At 45.0% G+C, this 19990-nt stretch overlaps 1 protein-coding gene across 6 annotated transcripts in view; it reads left to right on the top strand.

Moving 5' to 3' along the window:
- The first annotated feature begins 292 nt into the window (after positions 1–292).
- Positions 293–19990, top strand: part of PAX8 (paired box 8) — a 41518-nt gene continuing 21820 nt past the window's right edge. For 2 of the 6 annotated variants that reach the window (XM_054997958.1, XM_054997960.1), the window contains exons 1-4: positions 15372–15672; positions 16930–17130; positions 17297–17385; positions 18610–18735. In XM_054997958.1, coding sequence (XP_054853933.1) covers positions 15455–15672; positions 16930–17130; positions 17297–17385; positions 18610–18735 — 634 coding nt within the window. In that variant the 5' untranslated portion in view covers positions 15372–15454. Of the gene's footprint in view, positions 413–15371; positions 15673–16929; positions 17131–17296; positions 17386–18609; positions 18736–19990 lie in introns of those variants that run through there. The other 4 variants (XM_054997959.1, XM_054997963.1, XM_054997961.1 and 1 more) reach the window with 3 other exon arrangements.

Consider the following 19990-nt stretch of genomic DNA (forward strand, 5'->3'; position numbering starts at 1 on the left):
GCGGGGAGCGCCGATCAGGTAAAGAGCGCCCCAAGGCCCCGGGGCTGCACCTGGGCAGGACAAAGGGGGAGGGGGGAGACGCAGGTTGCTGGCTACTTTTTCCCAACCCGGTGTTGATGGACGGGGGTCTGGGGCGCAAGCATGCCCTCCCCGTCCCTTCCCAGTTCCGCCCCACATCTCAGCAGGTGTCTTCCAGCTGCTGGCCTTTGTGGGTCTGGATTTCGACCCCCCCGCCGCCGCCTCCTGGTCATGCGACTCTTTCTTCCCCAGCAGCACAAGTTGGGGGCCTTGGAGTTCCCCCAACCCGAGAAGAGAAGCCCGTCGGCCTAAGGGGGTTCCTGCGTTCGGCAAACGAACCCACCGTCCCGTCCCCCAGCCGAGAGAGCCATGCCCCATAACTCCATCCGCTCAGGTAAGCTCTCTCCGGCTGCCCGGGGGTGTCAGGGGAGGGAAAGCGCTCCGGGGGGTCCCGCCGTACAGAAGGGGCAGGAGGAGGAACGCCCTCGCAGCCACCGGCCGCAAGGGGTCGGCGACTAAGCTGCCTTCTTGGCAGCTCGGGCCGGGCCTGGAGAGACGTGCTCCTCTTTGCACGGGGCTGGACGCCGCGCCCTTGGAGGCCAAAGGCCCTTCGACGCGCCCTCCTGCCTACCTCTGGCCCGGGGAGGGCCCTGAGCCGCCCCCGTTGACGAAGTTGCAGAGGGAGGCCGGCCAACGTGGCAAACACGGGCCTCGGCCAGACGGGACGCCAAGCGACCAGCTTCAGGCGACTGCTCGGCGCCCCGAGGGCACGAAAGCAGGGCTTTCAGGCAGGGGGCCGCCGGCGGAGCGGTGCCTCTTCCTGAACCGCGGCCGTCGAGGCCTCGGGTCCAGGTTAGGGCTCCTGGCTCGGAGTGCTGTAGCGGCCGGCCTGAGCCCAATGGCGAGAAAGCCTTGGCCCACCCAAGCCGCCTGTCCCGGCATGGCAGCAGCTCCTTCTAGGGCCAAGCTGCGGAGCCTCGCCAACCTCTCCAAGCACATTCTGAGGGGCCAGAAGGGGGCCCAGCCCTCATCCAGCCCAACCCCTGCCACACCGCTCTCAGGTCAAGTGAGGCAGCCGCCTGTCGGGGAAAATGTGCCTCTGGCCGAGGCAGTAGCTCGTTGGGTCTGAAGCCCGGGGGAAGGCCGGGGGTTCCTGCTGGAATCCCTGACTGCAACTTCGCCGAATATTCCTGACCGGCGGGGGCGGCGGTGCCTGCCTTTCCAGAGGGTGTGTGTGTGTTTCTAGAGGATCCTCGAATGTATCTGACCAGCCAGCGCTGGGTAACGGATGAAAAGATGAAGGCAAAGAGCCAGTCGAGGGTCAGGTCTATTGATCCTTGGTCAACAAAGTGAGACCAAAATCAATATACCGGTTTAATTACGAGGAAATATGAAATCCAGCTCCGTTTAGCGGTGGGATGGGGATCCCTGAGATCTCCATTAGTAAATCTCTTCTGTAATCATCGCATTTTCTTGTCAGTTCTCAGAATTCAGATGGTAAAAATGAAAACACAAAAAGGGGGTGAGGAGGGGAACGGGTATTGTTCCCGTTGGCTTGTCCCTATATGTGACAGTATTGTCGTTATAGAGAATGTCGAGTATTATATGTGCATTCCAGATGTTACAATTTCATTACATTACATTAATAAAAACAATTTCATTACATCAATAAAATCCAGATTATTACTACTACTACTACTACTACTACTACTACTACTACTACTACTACTACTACTACTACTACTTAGCACGGTGGGAACTGGTAGGATAGCCGTCTGAGTCGCTCACGACTGGGTACTTTATATTTTGGTCGCTGCCGATTGAGCATCTGTTTTTCTTTGAATTTTAGTTTAAAAGAGTACCAAAAATTAATCCATTATTAAAAAGCAGAATAGTGCTGATGACCCCCTCCTTTATGCAATGTAGTTTGTTTTTAACTATATGAGGTGATTGGGGGGGGGGAATCGTATTTCCGACAGGTCAATTTCACAAGGCAGATTGGAAGTGATTTGGGCAGTTCCAGGATGTCCAGATTTGATTGATGGTCCTGTCTCAGAAAGCGTGTGATTTTCGTTGTGCCCGTTTTAAGTTCCCTCTGTCCATACTAAGTTGGAAGCGAAAACCACTTTGTTAAGTGGGGCCTACTCACAAGCAAATGTATCACAACCCAAAGCATTAGAGAAAAGAGAAATAAAACTCTTCTTGACTTCGAGATCTTGCTAACCCGCCCCCCCCCCTTTAAATGCAGTAGGCAGTAACGAAGTTGGACATTTCCCCCAAGTACTCTTCCCATCTAAAATATGGAAAGTCCCGGAGAACTGCAGGGTGCACCCCAAAAGCCTCCTTAATCGTCGAAGAATCGCATCTTCCAATTCCGCCCGTCAGTTATATCGGCCCGCTCCATGCAAGCAGTCCTTTTTCATTTTGTACCAAGCGAACGCGTGGAGCGTTTTGTGCAAGGAAGGCTCCGATTGTGTAGCTCCCCCCTTTGCCCTGCCAAACCCCCAGGGCCGAGTCTAGCCTTACTGGTTTCATTGCTTGGTTTTGTTCTGTGGGCGGCGTGTGCCGATCTAGGCGCACAATTCCAGCCGCCACCTGTGGAGGGAGACCGCGAGTCCGGCCCGTGTCCGTCGCATTTCTGCCTCTCCGGTTAGGCCGGCAACCTAGAAGGCACCTTCGCAGGAGCCCAACACGGGTGTCCTACATCGGATTTAAAAACAGCTTGCTATGGACGGGTTTGATTCATTTGCTCTTCAGCAAGCCAGCACTGTAATCAGAGGCGCATTGGTTCGGGCGTAAGCCCCACGGGCAACCACATTTCGGGGGAAGGAGAGGGAGTTTGGAGAGGAGGACGGCTGCTGGGGGGGGGGGGGCTGCAATTCGAGGCTTTGCTCCATCTCCCGCAGGCTTTTGCTAGAGCGGCCTGCCGGCTTGCAACCGCCTGCGGCTGTTCATGGCAAGCAGCACTAGTTTTCAGGGAAAGCCCGTGAATGAGCTTCTCTAGCAATCCCAGGACTTGGCTGTTAAGCAGGGTGGCAGCTGGGAAAAACGACGTTCCGGGCTGCAGACAGGAGCCCGGCGCAGGATTGTGAGGGACAATTTTTTTGCTCGGCGAAATTTGACAATGCAATCCTAAACAGAATTACTATAGTCTAACCCCGCTGAAATCAATGGGCTTAGACTGGAGTAACTCTGTTTAGGATAGCACTGTTAGCCATTCTCCTGCCCTGTCCTCCATGTGGGAACGCCGGAAAAAGTGTTGCTGAACTTTTGAAGAGCAAGATTAGGGTCCAGTCGCACCGTAAGAGACAAATTAGATTTCCAGGGTATGAGCTTTCGAAGGTTTGTCACTAACAAGCCCTTTTAATGTTCATTAAAAGCATTAAAAACGGCGATGGGGGGGCCAAGAGGCGGCAAGATTTTCCCTGAACAAAGGTGATCTGAGCTCTGGCCATAGATTCCGAGGAGGCTGCTTGGGGCCTAGGAGGGGCACCCCTCATGATGGGGTTCAAGAATGGGGAGTGAGTAAGGAGTTGTCATGATGAGAGGAGCTTTCCCCATACACAACTCCCATGGTCCCTTGGGGGAAGGCAAAGCAGTCTAGAAGAAAACAGGAGTCCAATGGCCCCTTAAAGCCTAACAGCATTTAGGTACCATAATCTTTCATGAGTCACACCGCACTTCGTTAGAGGCACAATCAATCAGGAATCCAGGCAGAAGGATCAGGAACTGGGCTGGGGTCTAGCCAGGCAGAGTACTTCCTCCCCCCCCCCCCCTTATGTCACGTCTTCTGCTTTGGGTACAGGAAAGACACGGATCACCGATCCACTTGCCATTTCCCGGCTATGGCTCTCTGTGCTGCTGCAGTGCCCCTGATGTGTGCTTTGGCAGATCAGGATTATTCCAGTTCTTTGCTCCCCGCATTCCAATCTTGAGTGCCTGACATCTTTCTCTGCATCTCCCACACTATATAAATCCTTTGTCAGACATGGGTCACTATGCCAAGCCCATACAAGTGATCGTACATGTTGACTAAAAATTAATTCACCTAGAATAACTCCCACCTCTTACAATCTTTAATGTGGAATAGAATCTGCACCTCAAATAGGTATGCATTGGAGGGGGAGGGGGCACCATTCTTTTAACTATCCTGACCTGACAGCGATATGAATGACTTTAAAGTGTAACAATATAACTAGCCTGTGTTAAGTGATCTTTACTACATTGATTTTTAGTCTCCATGTCTGCCCTTTATGATTTAAAAGCTTGCACAGTCTTACGCTAACAGAAGCCGGTCCAGTAAAAAAGACAGCCTTCTCACCTGTTTTGTAACTGTATGTAAATAGTTGCAGGTGGGTAGCCGTGTTGGTCAGTAGTAGAAGAGCAAGATTCAGGTCCCCTGGAAATCTAGTTGTTCTTTAAAGTGCAACTGGACCCGATTCTTGTTCTTGTACCCAAATAGAGTTCTGCTATACTGGTAGAAAACGTTCAGCAATCTTTACAGTCAATACTGGTTCTTTATAGTCAATACTGGGCCGTTTCCAGACGGCTTACCTGCCTCCGGAACATCGTGCCATGTTGCGGGGAAAATGCGAAATATCGCGTTTTCTCGCGCGAATTTTGCACAACGTCCTGGTTCTTTCAAATTTATTTCAGTAATGGCCCAGCTGTGTAATTGTGGTTCATCTTCGATTCTTTCCTTAGCTGTATTTTGGTTTTAGGGTAACACTGAAGTAGACCAGCCAGTGTGGTACCTGTGGGTCCCGTAGCAATTGGCCAGTCTGTTTCCTAATGATTTTTTTCTGAAGCATCTTTTTTCCAAAGTATGCCACTGATCCTGGATTTCCCCTAGCACACTGGTAGGGGAAAAGCCCAAGAAGCATCAACTTTGTGTCTTCAGGAAGCACCCATTTTGAAATAGTTGCCTCCACCAGAGAAGGATTCTTGGCTTAGAACCTCCTAATGTTTTGTGGAATCTCTCAATGTTTTCTGATAGGACCCAGTCTCCATGGCAGCCATTTTGGGATTGGTTTTGCCTCTCCGATGGCAGCCATTTTGTTGTGGTATCACCTACCTGTTCTCAAAATTCTAAAAGTGCTCACAAGTTCAACAAGGTTGGGGACCCTTGGGGTAGAGAGTTTCACAGGTGGCATGGAACAAGGTCAGTACACAGACAAATCTTTTTACTTTTCAGAATGGTAATAGGCTTCACATTTTGATTTAAGACTGCATTGTGCATTCTCTCTTTCTCTGTTTGTGTGTTTTACACACACACAACTGATATGAATACTTTAAAGTGATGTCAGGCAGGCAGAATTCCCCAGATAAGATGGAAGGTACTAGGCAGACTTTGATAAGCACTTCAAGTCTGAATATTCAAAACAGGGAAACAATGAGAACATGTTGAAAAATTACTTTTAAAAATTGAAACAGTCACAAAACAATTGTAATAATTTCTTGATATTTCCATGTCTCTTTCTGTCTCTCTCTCTCTTTCTCTCTCTCTCTTTCCTACATAATTGTTATTGCTTGCATGATTGCTCTGGCCTCATATTCTGTCTCCCCTCAGAGGCATTCTCAATTCTGCTGTTATTCTTGTATTAGTGCTGAACCCATTAAAGCTAATTTGTTCACCCTAATCTCCATTTATTTTTCCCTAGTTGATATTAGATTTGCCTCTCTATTGCTCTATCCTGATTTTCTTTTTGTCTTCCTAAAAGGTCTCTCCCTCCCCCTTTCTCTATTAATGGTATCAACTTCCCCTTTCCCATCCTCCAAATCACATTAACTCCTGACTGCCCTCTTTCCACTTCTCAGATCCCCTGACAGGCAGCATTTTAGTGTTGTGCTATACCAGGTTCCCCAGCAGCCTTGTGAAGAAACGAAGGGTACCTCCATACAACACTTGAGTTTGACTGAGAATGGGACATCTTTGCCCCGTTGGGCCACTGCCATTTCAGGCCTTTCCAGATGATACTTTCTTTTGTGTGCTTAAGGTCCAGATGTTCATCATTTGTTGCAGCAGAATCCAGATAACTTCCCTCCAGATAACTCTCTGTTGTGGAGTTGGGGGAGTGGGGTGGGATATTCCGTTTTCCTAGTTCTCAACTTCAGTGCATTTCTCCAGAGAAATGTGATTTTTAGTTTGCTCTTGGCAAAACACAGAAACTCCTTTCTCCCAGCTTACCCTTTCTTAGAGCAGAACCACAAGTGACAAAAAGCACAGATTGGACACTTGTCAGCTTCCCTCAAGTTTTGATGGGAAATGTAGGCAGCTTGGCGGAATGTTGGACAAGTGACAGTTGAAAAGTCCATTGGACAGCAGTCAGAGAGCGAAGCTGCGAGACCAGGATGCCTACATTTCCCATCAAAACTTGAGGGAAGCTGGCAAGTGTCCAATCTGTGCCTTTTGTCACTTGTGGTTCTGCTGTTAGTCTGAAACAAAAATATGTGAACTGGATAGTCTAATAAAAAGGACTGGTGAGAGTCTTGGGGAAATGTGGCTGGGGTGCATTGCTCATTGGGACTCAAGGCAGGTTACACCGAATAAGTCAGTACAATCCGCAAGATGGGACATCCAATAAACAGTGCAATAGGACATGTACTTTAGAAATCTGGAGTCAACTAGAAATCTTAAAATACAACTGAAGCAAAAGTATTACCATGATGTGTTAAATGATGCAAAAATTACATACTAGGGTAGCATGAGCTATACATAGTAGTATAGACCATAGTCCCTAGCTCTTTACCCAAGTAGCTTTCTAAACCATCTTGTACAGTACACCCCTATTACCTTTGTAGAAAGCCCCCTTGAATAATTCAGTTTTGCATAATTTGCAGAAATCCAAGACAGTGGGAGCCTTCCTGACCTCAGCACTGACCCTACTGGGTAGTTCTGTGTTGTCTAATGCCAGTCCTAGAATTGTTTATGCTCTGTCTCAGCATTTCTTCAACTCTGTATTGGATTTTTGCTACTGTTATGTCTTTGTAAATGTGCATTTATTTACCTTGTGGCATTCTTTATTGAAATATCCTTGATGTTGATTTACTAATCTCACATTATGTAATCAGCCTTGAGTCTCAGTGAGAAAGGTGGACTATAAATGTCATAAAATAAAATAAATAAATAAATAAATAAAATCTGCTGGGAGGCCACTAAATTGGTGAGGCCAGTTGTATGAATCCTTACCACCCAATCATAACACTAGGCAAGGATTTGGGTGGCGAGGGCCCATGCAATTAGTCCCACGTGCTTAGTTGCGGACATGAGAAAGAGAGCAGCACCAGTTTTCAGAGCAAAAAGAGGGAGGCAAAGTTCAAAAAAGGTTCTGTATGTTTGAACTCATGAAGCTTCCTTATACTGAATCGGACTGCTGGTGTCTATCAAGGTCAGCGTTCCCTACTGACCAGCAGCAGCTCTTCAGGGTCCCGAGCAGAAATCTTTCACATCACCAGATCCTTTTAATTGGAGATGCCAGGAATTAAGCCTGGGATATTCTGCATACAAAGCAGATGCTCTGCCAGTGAGCCATGCTATCATCCCATTTGTTAATGTTCTTTAAATTGTTGTAATACCTGGGTACAGGTGAGCCACAGGCTAAAGTATTACATACCCTTCCTCAGCAACAGACCGAAGAGCAGTGCAAAAAGTCTTGTCAAACAGCATAAAATTTTAAAATTCTGATTATGTGCAAGATACTAAACCTTTTAAAAAAACCAACTTTGTAAAACAATGCCCATTCGGACTTCAGCAGAAAAAAGCATGTGTCACAAAACAAGTTTTTAAAAGCTACACTATTTCATTCATCTATTATTACAAGATGATAAGCATAATAGGCGTGCCAGCTCTGTTTTTATTATGTAATGAATAGGATAAACAGACAGAACTCTCAAGTATCAAAAGACTTCCTAATTTTTACTTCCATTTGTTCTTGAAAAGAGGAGCACAAAGCCCTTCAATTACTTCTCATTGTGTGGAAACGAGTTTAAAAGCACACACACCCCAAGTTTTTAAGTTTTACATATACAGAGACATTGACACCTTTTTTATATACTTACTGGTACTTTCTGCCTGCTAAATAAAGAGATGAGAAATGTCTCTGGCCATTCACTTACAACCTTGAAAGTTGTTATACCTCAGCAAAAAAGGGTCCCAAAGCCTTAGGCTGCTGAGTTGGAGCACATCTAGATTTGGTGCTATTAAACTTGGGCTCAATAGGGACTTTTGGAGTAGCTACTTTACCACAGAAACTCCCTGCATCGTTTTGAAGTAGGCCATGCTTCCTTTTTCCAGATTATTACTTGTTGAGAGTGGTCACTCTGGTGGGATCATTTTCTCTTTGGACCTGACTTTTCCCCCCTTTCTGTGCTCTGCAAAATGATGGCTTCGATTTCTGGACTTTCCATCTCAGTTTTATGATTATATCACCTGACATACCTCCACTTTTTTCCTTCCTGGACCCACTCTGTGTATTTAGATTTCTGTCAACTGGTGGTAACATTTCACGCTTCTTACAAAGTGGGCTTTGGTCTCATGAAAGCTTTGGCTGCAATAAACTTGTCAATCTTTAAACTAGTCTGTGGCTGCTGCAGATAAACATGACGACTGCTCTGGATTTTTCCTTTTTGAGCGAACACTTCCAAGGAGAAGTTGTACAGGAAACGTCTATAATTTCCCCAAAATGTTGGTCCATAACTTCAGTCTTGAGAGCCCATGCTTCATAATATTTACGCTAAAGAAAGCATCTTAAGAATTCAGTCAAAAGCGGAACCATCTTGTTTATATTTCATTTAAAATGTTTAAATGCCACAACCATCCACAAAATTCCTCTATGATAGTTTCCAACATAAAATAGCAAACAGAGCAAATAGAAATCTCAGGATAAAAATCCAACAGCAAAAAAACCATTAAAAGCAACAGATACCTTTAAAACTTGGCATAAAGCTACAGTAGCTATTAAAACAATAATAAAACTGAAACAGAACTAGGTAAAATCCAGCAAGGCACAGTTAAAATGCCTAGATAAACATTTTGGACTACTATCAACAACCAGTTTGGTGTAGTGGCTAGAGTGTTAGCCTAAGAGTTAGCAGACCCAAGTTCGAATCTCCACTCTGATATGTAAGCTTGGTGGGCAATCTTGGGTCAATCACACACGCTCAGCCTAACCTAACTGGCAAAGGGAAATATGATGTCAGCTGCTTTGAGCCCTTGATTGGGGAGGGGGATTATGAAGTTTAAATGTTGACAAATTTGGCACCAGGCACAAGGCATTCCAAAGGTGATCTTCCACAATCAAAATGCTTGTCTTTCTTGGCAAATGGGGGTACATGAAGCAGACACTGTGGTGAAGGCTGATATGGGAAGCAGGTGTTTGCTGAGGTATCTTGGTCCTAGACCATTTTGCATCAAGTCCAGGAACAGGCAACCCACAGAGTTCTTTAACTCTGGTTAAAATATTTTGCCTGTAATCAGACCTTAACAGCATCTTCATTTTGAAATAATTGAAGCTTCTGAACTATCTTTAAAGGCAATGTTACTAGAAGGTGTATCAGCACAGGTAGAGCTTGTATGTTTATTTACTTTATTTATAAGCCACATTTCTCCCCAATGGAGAAACAAATCAGCTTACATTGTTTTTCTCTACTCCTTTTTATCATCACAATAACACTGAGAGGTGGGTTAGGATGAGAATATGTGACTGGCGCAAGGTCATCCAGCAAGCTTCCAGTTCAGAGTGGGGATTACTACTGAAGTGTATTATTAATGTGGGATTTTGAACAATGTAATCCATCAACTGGCAGTATGAAATGGTGGAATTCATGCTAGTCTTCAGCACTTTACCACCTAATTTCTGCCTCATTTGTTTGCATGCATAGATCAGGACAGTCCTGCCTGGACTGTGTTTCAGTTTCTTGGTTGTCTTCCAGCCCATTATTTCCTCCAGGCATCAACCATTTCAGGACCCCTGCAGCCTCGCCTGACTCCAATGAAAAAGAGAGACAGAATTGCAAATCAATTGACCTTAGTCTTTTTCAGAGGTTGACAAATGGCTTAGTGTATGCTTTCAGTTTTACAGCACAGGGTTTGATGTATCTTTTGAATTACATTTTAGTCTTTCTGTGGTATATTATATAATACTCTCAAGTGTTTCAAATTTTCAGCCACAGTTTGGAGTGTATCATCAAATAAAAAAATAGAAGTTTTTTCCTCCTAGCTCTTTGAGATTTGCCTCTCTATTGTTGCTGTTTGAATGTTACACCAGTATGAGGAATGAGCCTGTGGGAAAGCATCTCCTACAACTGCTGTAGTAATGTTTAAATAACCAGTTCCCTGGGAGAAAATCCACCGGGTTCTGGATTGGGTGCAGTTTTTCAGCTGAAGTTGGGATTCTTTGGTCCTACCTTTGGTCACAAAAACCCAATAGTCATCAAATGCAAAAGCATCTGAGTATTATCAGATGAAGAAAATGAAATAAACATGTCAGTGGAGGTAGTCTGCATTTCATTGCTCTCCTAACCTCAGGCACAACAAAGCACCTGATACGCATGTAGCCCCAAAACTAAACTAAGGGGCTGGGAGAAAGAGGATGGGCATAATTCTCCCAACAGCTTTAATACCATGAGCTGAGCATATAACTGTCATGCTGTTGACCCATAACTAAACCATAAGCCATTATTACATCCACCTAGAAAGCTAGTCATTGGGCTTAAGAGAACCCAAAAGGCTATGCATCCAACCCTGTATCCCACATATAGGCTCACATTTGCCCAGTTTCCCCAAGGTACTTTGGCTGCAGTTATTCCCAAAAGATTGTACAAAACCAGGTTTGAGAAAAATGGCAGCAAAGTGGGGGGAAACACAGACAGTTAGGGAGCATGGTCATTTGGATGCCCACTCCAATTTAGGCACAAAACCAGAGCAACCCATGGGCAGAATATAGAAACAAAGAGTGGTTCAGTTTGATGTTTTAATTTGAGTGAGTTGTTAAGATTGGCACTGATTACAGGACTAGGAGACTAGAATTAATGACTTGTGTGGGCGAGGGTAGACTTGGTTAGTGTTTAACTTAGGAAAATTTTTAATGTTATTGTTTGCTCACATGAACTTCCAGGATGGGGCAATGAGAAACTGAAATTGAAAATTACTAGTAATATGGGAGGAGGAAATATATTGGGTGGTTCTCTCTCCCTATTCTGTGGGACAGGAGTATTTGGGAGCTCAAGTCATGGCTGGCATCTATGCAGTCTGTGCACTTCTTGAGATTGGCCATGTAGTGTGGCCTGCCAGGCAAACCATTTTCTCCTACACTTTCAGACTTTAATGATGCAGTGCTGGCAGCCTTCCTCATTGATTCTCTTGGAGATATCAGCACCCTTTGATGGAATCAGTTGTGGAATCCTTCAGGTCTGGGAAGCAGTGGAGAATCTGCTACTATTCGACTTGCTCATCCCAGAAGGTCTTCCTTGACAATTGCTCTTCTGCCCCAAGACATCTTTACTATAGGGGTCTGTGTTGTCCCCTGTGCTTGGCAACACCAGGAAACGATTGGTGAAGTCTCTCAGGGATTTTTTCATCTGAGCCAGGTGTAGCACTGGGAATCCTGCACTGATGTCTGGATGTCCAGACAAGACAAGTCCTGATGTTGAGGGCCTATCAGATCACAAGAGTGGGGTTCAGACAGTACTACATGGAGTTGCGTTATGTCTTGATAGGTTAAAAAAATGCTGAAAACTTTAAAAAGAAGCTGAGGATATTTGAACTTTCTGTGATTAAGTTGTTTGTTGAGCTTCTCTCCAAAGTGCTTTGTTCTTGTTCAAAGTTTGAACAGAATGCCATGTTGAGCAGCTTGCACCAGCACTGCAGCTATTTTTTGGCATTACTGCAGAAAGGGTTTCATATGCTATAGCAGTGTTTCCCAGCCAGGGTTCTACAGGACATCATCAGGGGGTTCATGAGAAATCACAGTATAAATAAATTAAAAAATTGAAATATTGGGAAATATTCCAGATATCCCTTGAAATACTGCCATTACTAAGGTGACATAAGCTGACTTTTATGTATCTCAAATTTTTCTAGTCTGTAAATGTTTTTATAGGTAGAGGTTCCTTGGAATTTGAAATATTAATTTACGAGCTCCTCCGTGGAAAAAAGGTTGGGAAACACTGTGCTGCAGGGACAAGAGCATGTGAAGGAAGCCATGACAGTTCTTTGTCATGATTTAAAATGACAATCATGTAGTGGCCTAGGAAATGATACCCTTTCCTGCCAAAATAAGTATATCTCCCATGAGGTCGTGTGTGCATGCATGAAATATTCTAATCTGAACAGTCCATCTGGCTTTACCGGTTAAAGACATACCCTGTCATGGACATTGTGGGCCAAAACACAAACCAGGCACCCACCTCTTTTGTTAGTGGAACAAAGTTTTAACAATAAGACTTTGGTGGACACAAGAGAAGGAAGAAACTACAATTCTCATGAGAGTGCAAGAAATACATATGCACAAATTCATCCACATCTGGACAGTTTGCCTGCCTTTCTCATTAATGAACTCCACATCAGGCAGCTATAAGGAACGCAGAGCTACTTTGTATCTCTAAGTTATAGTGAAAACGCTGTGCTTTTTTATTTTAAGAATGTAGCAAACTGCTGGCAGGGAGGGAGTATGGGAGGTAGCTAGGAGGGAAGAAGTTGCAGGAAAGTAGGTGGGATAATTTTTCTAAGAGAGCAACTTTTCATACAGAAAATTTCCAGTAGTGGCATAATACAGCAAGCAGACACAAGAAAAAATATGACAGCGGAGGACCTGCAAGGACTTGTGGGGGGCATCTCATTTACCCCTCCTTCAATATTTCCTCTTTCCCTGAAAACTCTTTCCCTGAAAGCCTCTCCCCTTTTCCAGCTTCCCACCCACCAGCAAACCAACTTTATCTGTCTCCCTCACCATCTTCAGTTCTCCTTTCCTCTCTCCCCTGACAGTCTTGGAAATCTGGTCCAATTCTGCAGTAGAGATGGGCACGAACCGGGGGGGGAAACGAACCATACGGTTTGTAGTTCGTCAAATTTCACGAACTAGGAACCTGCCCCTGGTTCTCGAACCGGTTCGTTTGGTTCGTGAAAACAGCACATCCAGGTCAGAAAATCATCACTTCCAGGTCAGCTGAAGGTCACTTCCAGGCCAGCAGAAGGTCACTTTGGGGTCAGCAGAAGGTCTGCAGGAAGTCCATCCCCTGTTGCCTAGGAAACTGATTGATTGGCACCAGGCTGTCTGCAGTCACTAACCAAAAAATGAACTACCCTAAAGTTCATGGCGGTTCGTCAGAAATGGGATCTGATGAACCGCGGTTCGCGAACCACGAACCAGCCTGGTTCGTGCTTAATTTTGGTTCATATTTCGGTTCGTGCCCATCTCTATTCTGCAGTGCTGACTGCTGGGCCAGGCCCAGTTGCATGGTAAAGAAGCCACAAAGACTTGCAGGAGACACCTCATTTCCCCATGTATCCTTCTCCCTACTATTCTTTCATTCCTCCTGGCAGCCCCCATATCCTCATCTTTGACTGCTTCCCTCTGTCCTTCCTACCCACTAACCAATCCACCTTTTATCTGATGCCCTCTTCAGCTATTCATTATGTATTTAACTTCATTTATACCATGCCTTTCTTCATATGGGGCTGAAAGCAGTTTACATTCTCTCCTGTCCTCCATTTATCACAACAGCTCTGTGAGGTAGGTTAGGCTGAGAATGTGTGACTAGTCACTTAGTGAGCTTCCATGGCAGAGTGGGGATTCAAACCTGAGTCTCCCAAATTGTAGTCAAACCCTAACCACTACATAAAGTTGCCAAATCTGGGATGGGAAAATCCTGTAGATTTGGGGGCAGAACCTGTAGAGGTTGGAATCTGAGGGAGGGAGCTCATCAGGGATTTGCTGCCATTTTCTCCAGGGAAACAGATGCCTGTAGTGTGGAGATCATGTGTAAATTCTGGAAGAACTCAGGCCCCACCTGGAGCTTGGCAATCCTGCATACAGCAAACAAGTTGGAATATTAGCATGGCAACTGGTTGAGAACATCAACTAGTCAGTCTTGAACAGACTGGGACTTACTAAAACACAAATGGTTATGCTGTTACACTTTTAAATTCAAGATACATAAAAATGATGGAAAGAACAAGCTCTTTCAGTTCATAAATAGGGTGGGAGAAAATGTATACAACGATAAAGGTAAATGCAGCAGAGAAGTTGGGAGAGAAAGAGAAAAGAAGGGGCAGAAGTCAAAGACATATTCAGGGTGGGATGAAGCTCAGCCCTGTTGACAGGATAGCAAAATTTAGAAATACGTATTTTCTGTATGTCATTTCCAAAGATATTTGTTTTGCAGACTAAGCAATATCCCGTATTGTTTCATACCTCTGGGACATAAATCTTGTTTAGTTATTATACTTCACATTTACATTGCACTTTTACAGTGCAATCCAAAGCAGAATTACACCCTTCTGTTCCCATCGACTTCGACATGTATAAGGCCAAACCAGAAGTGATAGGCCTGTACCATTTCTTATCCCTTGCAGATGGGGAGATTGAGGCTGAGAGAGAACTGATTGCCTAAGGCCATTTGACATATTCATGGCAGATGCAAGATTTGGATGAAAGTTTTCCTGATTCACAGCTCAGTGTCTTAGCCATTATGTTATGCCAGCGCTCGACATTTCTCTGTTTTTCGGTTCTGTTATATATTAATGACACGTGCGAATAGTCAGACACTTGTAGCATCATGCTTTGAAAGGTCACCATGTGCCAACACATGCCAGCTTCTGTAGAGGCATTTGAAGAACTCCTGCACTCATTTTTAACAAATAAAGGCAGTATTATACAGCCAAACAGAATGGGTTTGGGTTAACACGTGCTACTGGTTTGGCTACTATCAGCTTTTCAGTTTGATCAGGCCCATTCCCTTCTTCAGTGCAGCTCCTATCCTTCAGGGTTTTTTTGTCCATGCAGATCCCATGATACTGGGCACAGACTTTTTGTTGGTTGACAGGGGTCCCTCTTCCTTTTACCAGCTGACAGGTGACTACGATCCAACCCTGTATATTCAGTTCTAAAGGAGGTTTCATTTTGTAGTACTGTTTTGTAAGCCACCTCACACAAGTGGTGGCATCACCATTTCTACATAAATAACTAAGTATTTAATTTTTTAAAAAAGAGTAAACTAGATTGCTGCTATATTTTGTTACTCCTGCCCCCTCCTCCCTTACCTTGCCTCCTCCATACCTGCCTCTGGTATTTTCAACACTTTTCTTCCTATACACATCCTACATCCTACTCTCTCTCTCACACACAATTTTTTATATATAATATCACAGCAATTAAGTTCCATACTTTGTGTTAGCAGAGCTGTGTTTTGCTTCGCAAATGCATCATGCAGTTCCTAAATGAAATCAGGTCTCCTCTTGCCCGCTTGGGACTGGGTTTGTCTCTTAGCAGGACACGGAGGATTGAACCAGCTGGGCGGGGCCTTTGTGAACGGCCGACCCCTGCCAGAGGTGGTACGGCAACGAATTGTGGACTTGGCACACCAGGGCGTGAGGCCCTGCGACATCTCTCGACAGCTGCGGGTCAGTCACGGCTGCGTCAGCAAAATCCTTGGCAGGTAAGCATGAAGGTGGCAACTTAGAGCCAAGCGGGAGTTGCAAACAGCCATTTATTTCTCCTCTGAGAATCTAACCTGCCGTCTTGCAGAGCTCACACAGACAAGGAGTAATGTGCCTCTTTCCTGAATTAAGGAATTGTTCTGGGTGCTGAGCAGATGCTATTGATCAGGGGAGGCTGACTGAAAGCCAGCAAAAAACAGCTTTACTGGGGTTCAATTTTAATCATAGGGAGGTGAAACATTTCTTTGTTTTCTTATCTTTCTATGTTTTTCCCCCCACATTCAGTTGTTTTGCTTTCAGCGTACATCTAAAAATGCTACTGTGTACTCTTCCAGAGAATCTTTGGGGAAGTACATTTATTTCTCGTTCCCTATTCGCTTCCCCAGTCAGCGACTTCATGCCATCTGAGTACAATTCCATCATCTCAGTCCTAGTTGTATGAAAGAGCCTGACCACTATCTGTGTACTGGATTGTTCCAGCCCTTTGGAAAAATTGTGCGTGAAGATGGGCAAGTCAGCTCTTAGTACCCCCCGCCCCCCAGAGTTCTATTTCCTATTTGCTACAGAGGCACATTCTTCATAGGCTGGCCTTGCCCACTGGGCTGCAAACACAGAGCAATGATAATAAAACAGTTTGTGAGGCTGAGCTATATGGTATTCAAAGCAACCACCCGGGACCCCGTGTTAATCAGGTAGACCTCCCAGGGCTGCCAGTTAACAGAATCTTCTTTGAAAACGAAGCCCCTTCCTAGTAGCTTCCCTCACCCCCCAAATTAGCTGTTTTTCAAGTGCTACAGACATTTTATTTCAGCCTACCTCAATTTGTTTTTAAGAACAGTAAGATGAGCAAGACTTTGTAAAATGCGAATTGTAGATCAGATCACTTAGATACATGTTGAGCTGGTCTGGTTGGAGGAGGGAACAGGGTGAGATTGGAGCATCTGATGAACGGCTAGTAGTTCTAATCAACATGAGCTAGTTTTGTTCAGCTTACAACATCAGCGAAACAACTCTGTGATGTAGGTGAGGCTGAATGACTGTCCCAAGGTCACCTAGCAATCTGCCAGAGGAGTGCTAGGATTCAAGCCAAGGTCTCAAGATTGAAACTTGAGTCTCCCAGATCCTAATTTGTACTTTAGCCTCTATTCTGCACTGTTAACTGGCCCTCAGGCAACAAGAATGTTAATAACCACGAAGTAATGCCCACGGTTTTTCTTCTTACTGGTGTGGTAATCCTATTGCTTTCTCTATTGGAGTAGGTACTACGAGACTGGCAGTATACGGCCAGGTGTGATTGGGGGCTCCAAGCCTAAGGTGGCAACACCCAAGGTGGTGGAGAAGATTGGAGACTACAAACGGCAGAATCCTACCATGTTTGCTTGGGAAATCCGGGACCGCCTCTTGGCAGAGGGTGTCTGTGACAACGACACTGTTCCCAGTGTTAGCTCCATCAACAGGTGAGAGGTGACATTCTCAGGGACGTTACACATAGCAAGTTCTTCCAAACTACTCAAGGATGGTTCCAGGTTTCAGTGTTAGTATTGTAGCAGTGCTGCAAGCAGATGCAAGGCCGATGCTCTTTGCACCACACACAACGACTTGCCTCTCCCTTTCTCTTTCCAGGATCATTCGCACAAAAGTGCAACAGCCATTCAATCTCCCATTGGACAACTGTGTGGTGTCAAAAACCCTGAGCCCAGGTCATAACCTCAGTAAGTGCCTTTTGTGTGAACTGTGGGTGAAGGTGCTCCCTGGCCTGTCTCCACTCTGTCCCAGGTTATCACTCATAAGTTCAAAGGGGACCAGCTGCATCTCTTAGCTGAATTACTGCTGGGAACACGGAATTAATGCTTCGGACAGTCACCAGTGAGTTTTCTTCCAAGTCAGCATGTTGGAGGAAGTAATGCCTCTGACAGTTTGCAAAGTGTCCTTTCCTGGCACTGGATCCAACAGTCTGGGCTTTCCAGAAATTGGCAACCATGGTGTCTGGCAATGGGGCTATTCCTCCATTGTTTCATAGAGAAATGTGGATATAAATAGGGAAATAACCTCCACTGTTCTTATTTTGAGGACTAGTGGAGCAAATTTGTCAGCTTGAGTCAGGAATTCACTGGGCCATAAGTTTCATGGAGTCATTGGCCTCACTTTGTATACTGTTCTTTTTCTAAACACAGGTAAGTACATGGTCAAACTAGATGTGACACTGGGAGATCCATAAATGGATCTCTCCAGCACTTTTGAATATGAAATAGTACCTATGCAGAGCCCCATGTGGATGGGTCAGAGATGGTTTAACCTTCACCTCTTCCCCATGGTTTTAGGGCCAAACTACAAGAGACGAATGACACAGGTTGGACACTTGTCAGCTTCCCTCAGGTTTTGATGGGAAATGTAGGCAGCTTGGCGGAATGTTGGACAAGTGACAGTCGAAAAGTCCATTTGACAGCAGTCAGAGAGCCAAGCTGCAAGACTAGGATGCCTACATTTCCCATCAAAACCTGAGGGACGCTGACAAGTGTCCAACCTGTGTCATTCGTCACTTGTAGCTTGGCCTCAGTAATCAAAATTGACCCTCTAGTGCCTATATTAGCTCTGGAAGAAAAAAAGAGAGGCAACATCTTTTTACGCATCTTTTTTCCTTTCCAGAGGAATCTCAGCCTTGGGGTCATTTTCACCCAGTGAAACTGCATGGGAGAACAGAGAACCCCTCCCTCTTTTCTCTAACATAAATTTGGGACCTATGTGGCGGCTATTTTGCTTTGAAAAACTCTAGGAAAATGTGACCACCGAGTTCTCCATGTCGGGGTCCAGTTAGGCTTTTGCTGCCAGCTCTATTCTCCCATACTGTTACTCAGCTCTGTAATCCCTGCTCTGGGAGAGATGATAGTCTCTGGAATGTCCTGATACTCACCTAATTTCCTCCCACTGTGTCTTAGTCCCCAGCTCCACTGTGACCCCACCAGAGTCCCCTCAGTCTGATTCTCTGGGCTCCACCTACTCCATCAATGGTCTTCTGGGGATTGCTGTACCCAGTAGTGACAACAAGCGGAAAATCGATGACAGTAAGTGCTGTTGGACTGCAGGAGGGTGTCAAGATTTGTTGTTGCTGTTAGGTGCACTCTATAAATACTGCTTTATTCAGGTTATGGTAGTATATTCTAAGATTTAAAAAAAAAACAATTTGGCCTGAGGCAAATGCATTCTAGAATGAGTAGAGTAGACATTGGATGTTAACTTCCACACATACACATAACTTCGAAAACCCTATGGGGTCATCTTAAGTTAGCTGTGACTTGATAACACTTTTTACTCTCTCTCTCTCTCTCTCTCTCTCTCTCTCTCTCTCTCTCTCTCTCTCTCTCTCTCTCTCTCTCTCTCTGGGCCAAGCTACAAGTGACGAATGACACTTGAACAGCAAGTGAACAGACTCACATATATTCCTCCCTGTTCACTTGCCCTCCACTTGCCCTCCACTCAATCACGAGTGGAGGGCAAGTGAACAGGGAGGAATACACGTGAATCTGTTCACTTGCTGTTCAAGTGTCATTCGTCACTTGTAACTTGGCCCTCTCTCTCGCCTCACTTCCTCAAGGTACACACAGATCTTTTAGCCGCAGTTATCTACCAGTTTGTTCAGTAGCATATCTATATTTAATAAGACATGTGCTTAGAAATTCTAAACTTTGAATTATCAGAGCAAACCCCTTGTAAGTTCATCCTCCGCTGCTGAGCCCAATTTTGTGCCTGTTTAACCAGGAGGAAAGCCAACAAAGCAACTGTTCAATCTGATCGGAACATCAGACTTGCATTGATTCATTTTAAACAGGGCCAGCCTATGCATGTTTACTCATGAAAGTGGGACTTTCTCACTTCCTCCTTTCTCTTGATGACTTGCTGCAGCTGCTAACTTTGACCTGCTAGGACATTCCAGCCCACTTACGGCTACAATGGATCACCCATACACTGACTCACACTAACAGTCTTCCGACAGGCAAGAGAAACCCTCTGGCAGCATTTCATCTACTGAATTTCTCCCTGAATGTTCATTACTCCATTGCTGTGTTATATTTCCGCCCAGAGAATTACTTCATTTAATTGAGAATTTTATATTATATTGTGTTTGTCCTCTCAGTAGGAAATTGGATATGGAGGTTCTCTTTTGCAATTGGATAGAAAACTTCTGAGAACTCAGATGAAAAATGCTTTAGTTACAGCAGTTTAAATATCGGAGGAGAATTTTTAAAATTTACCTTCATGTACTGTACCACAGAGACTTTAAAAAAAGAAGAGTTACAAATGTGGTGCCAAGTTCTGGTT

Source organism: Eublepharis macularius, chromosome 14 (assembly GCF_028583425.1).
Source record: "Eublepharis macularius isolate TG4126 chromosome 14, MPM_Emac_v1.0, whole genome shotgun sequence".
NCBI classification, from domain to species: Eukaryota; Metazoa; Chordata; class Lepidosauria; order Squamata; family Eublepharidae; genus Eublepharis; species Eublepharis macularius.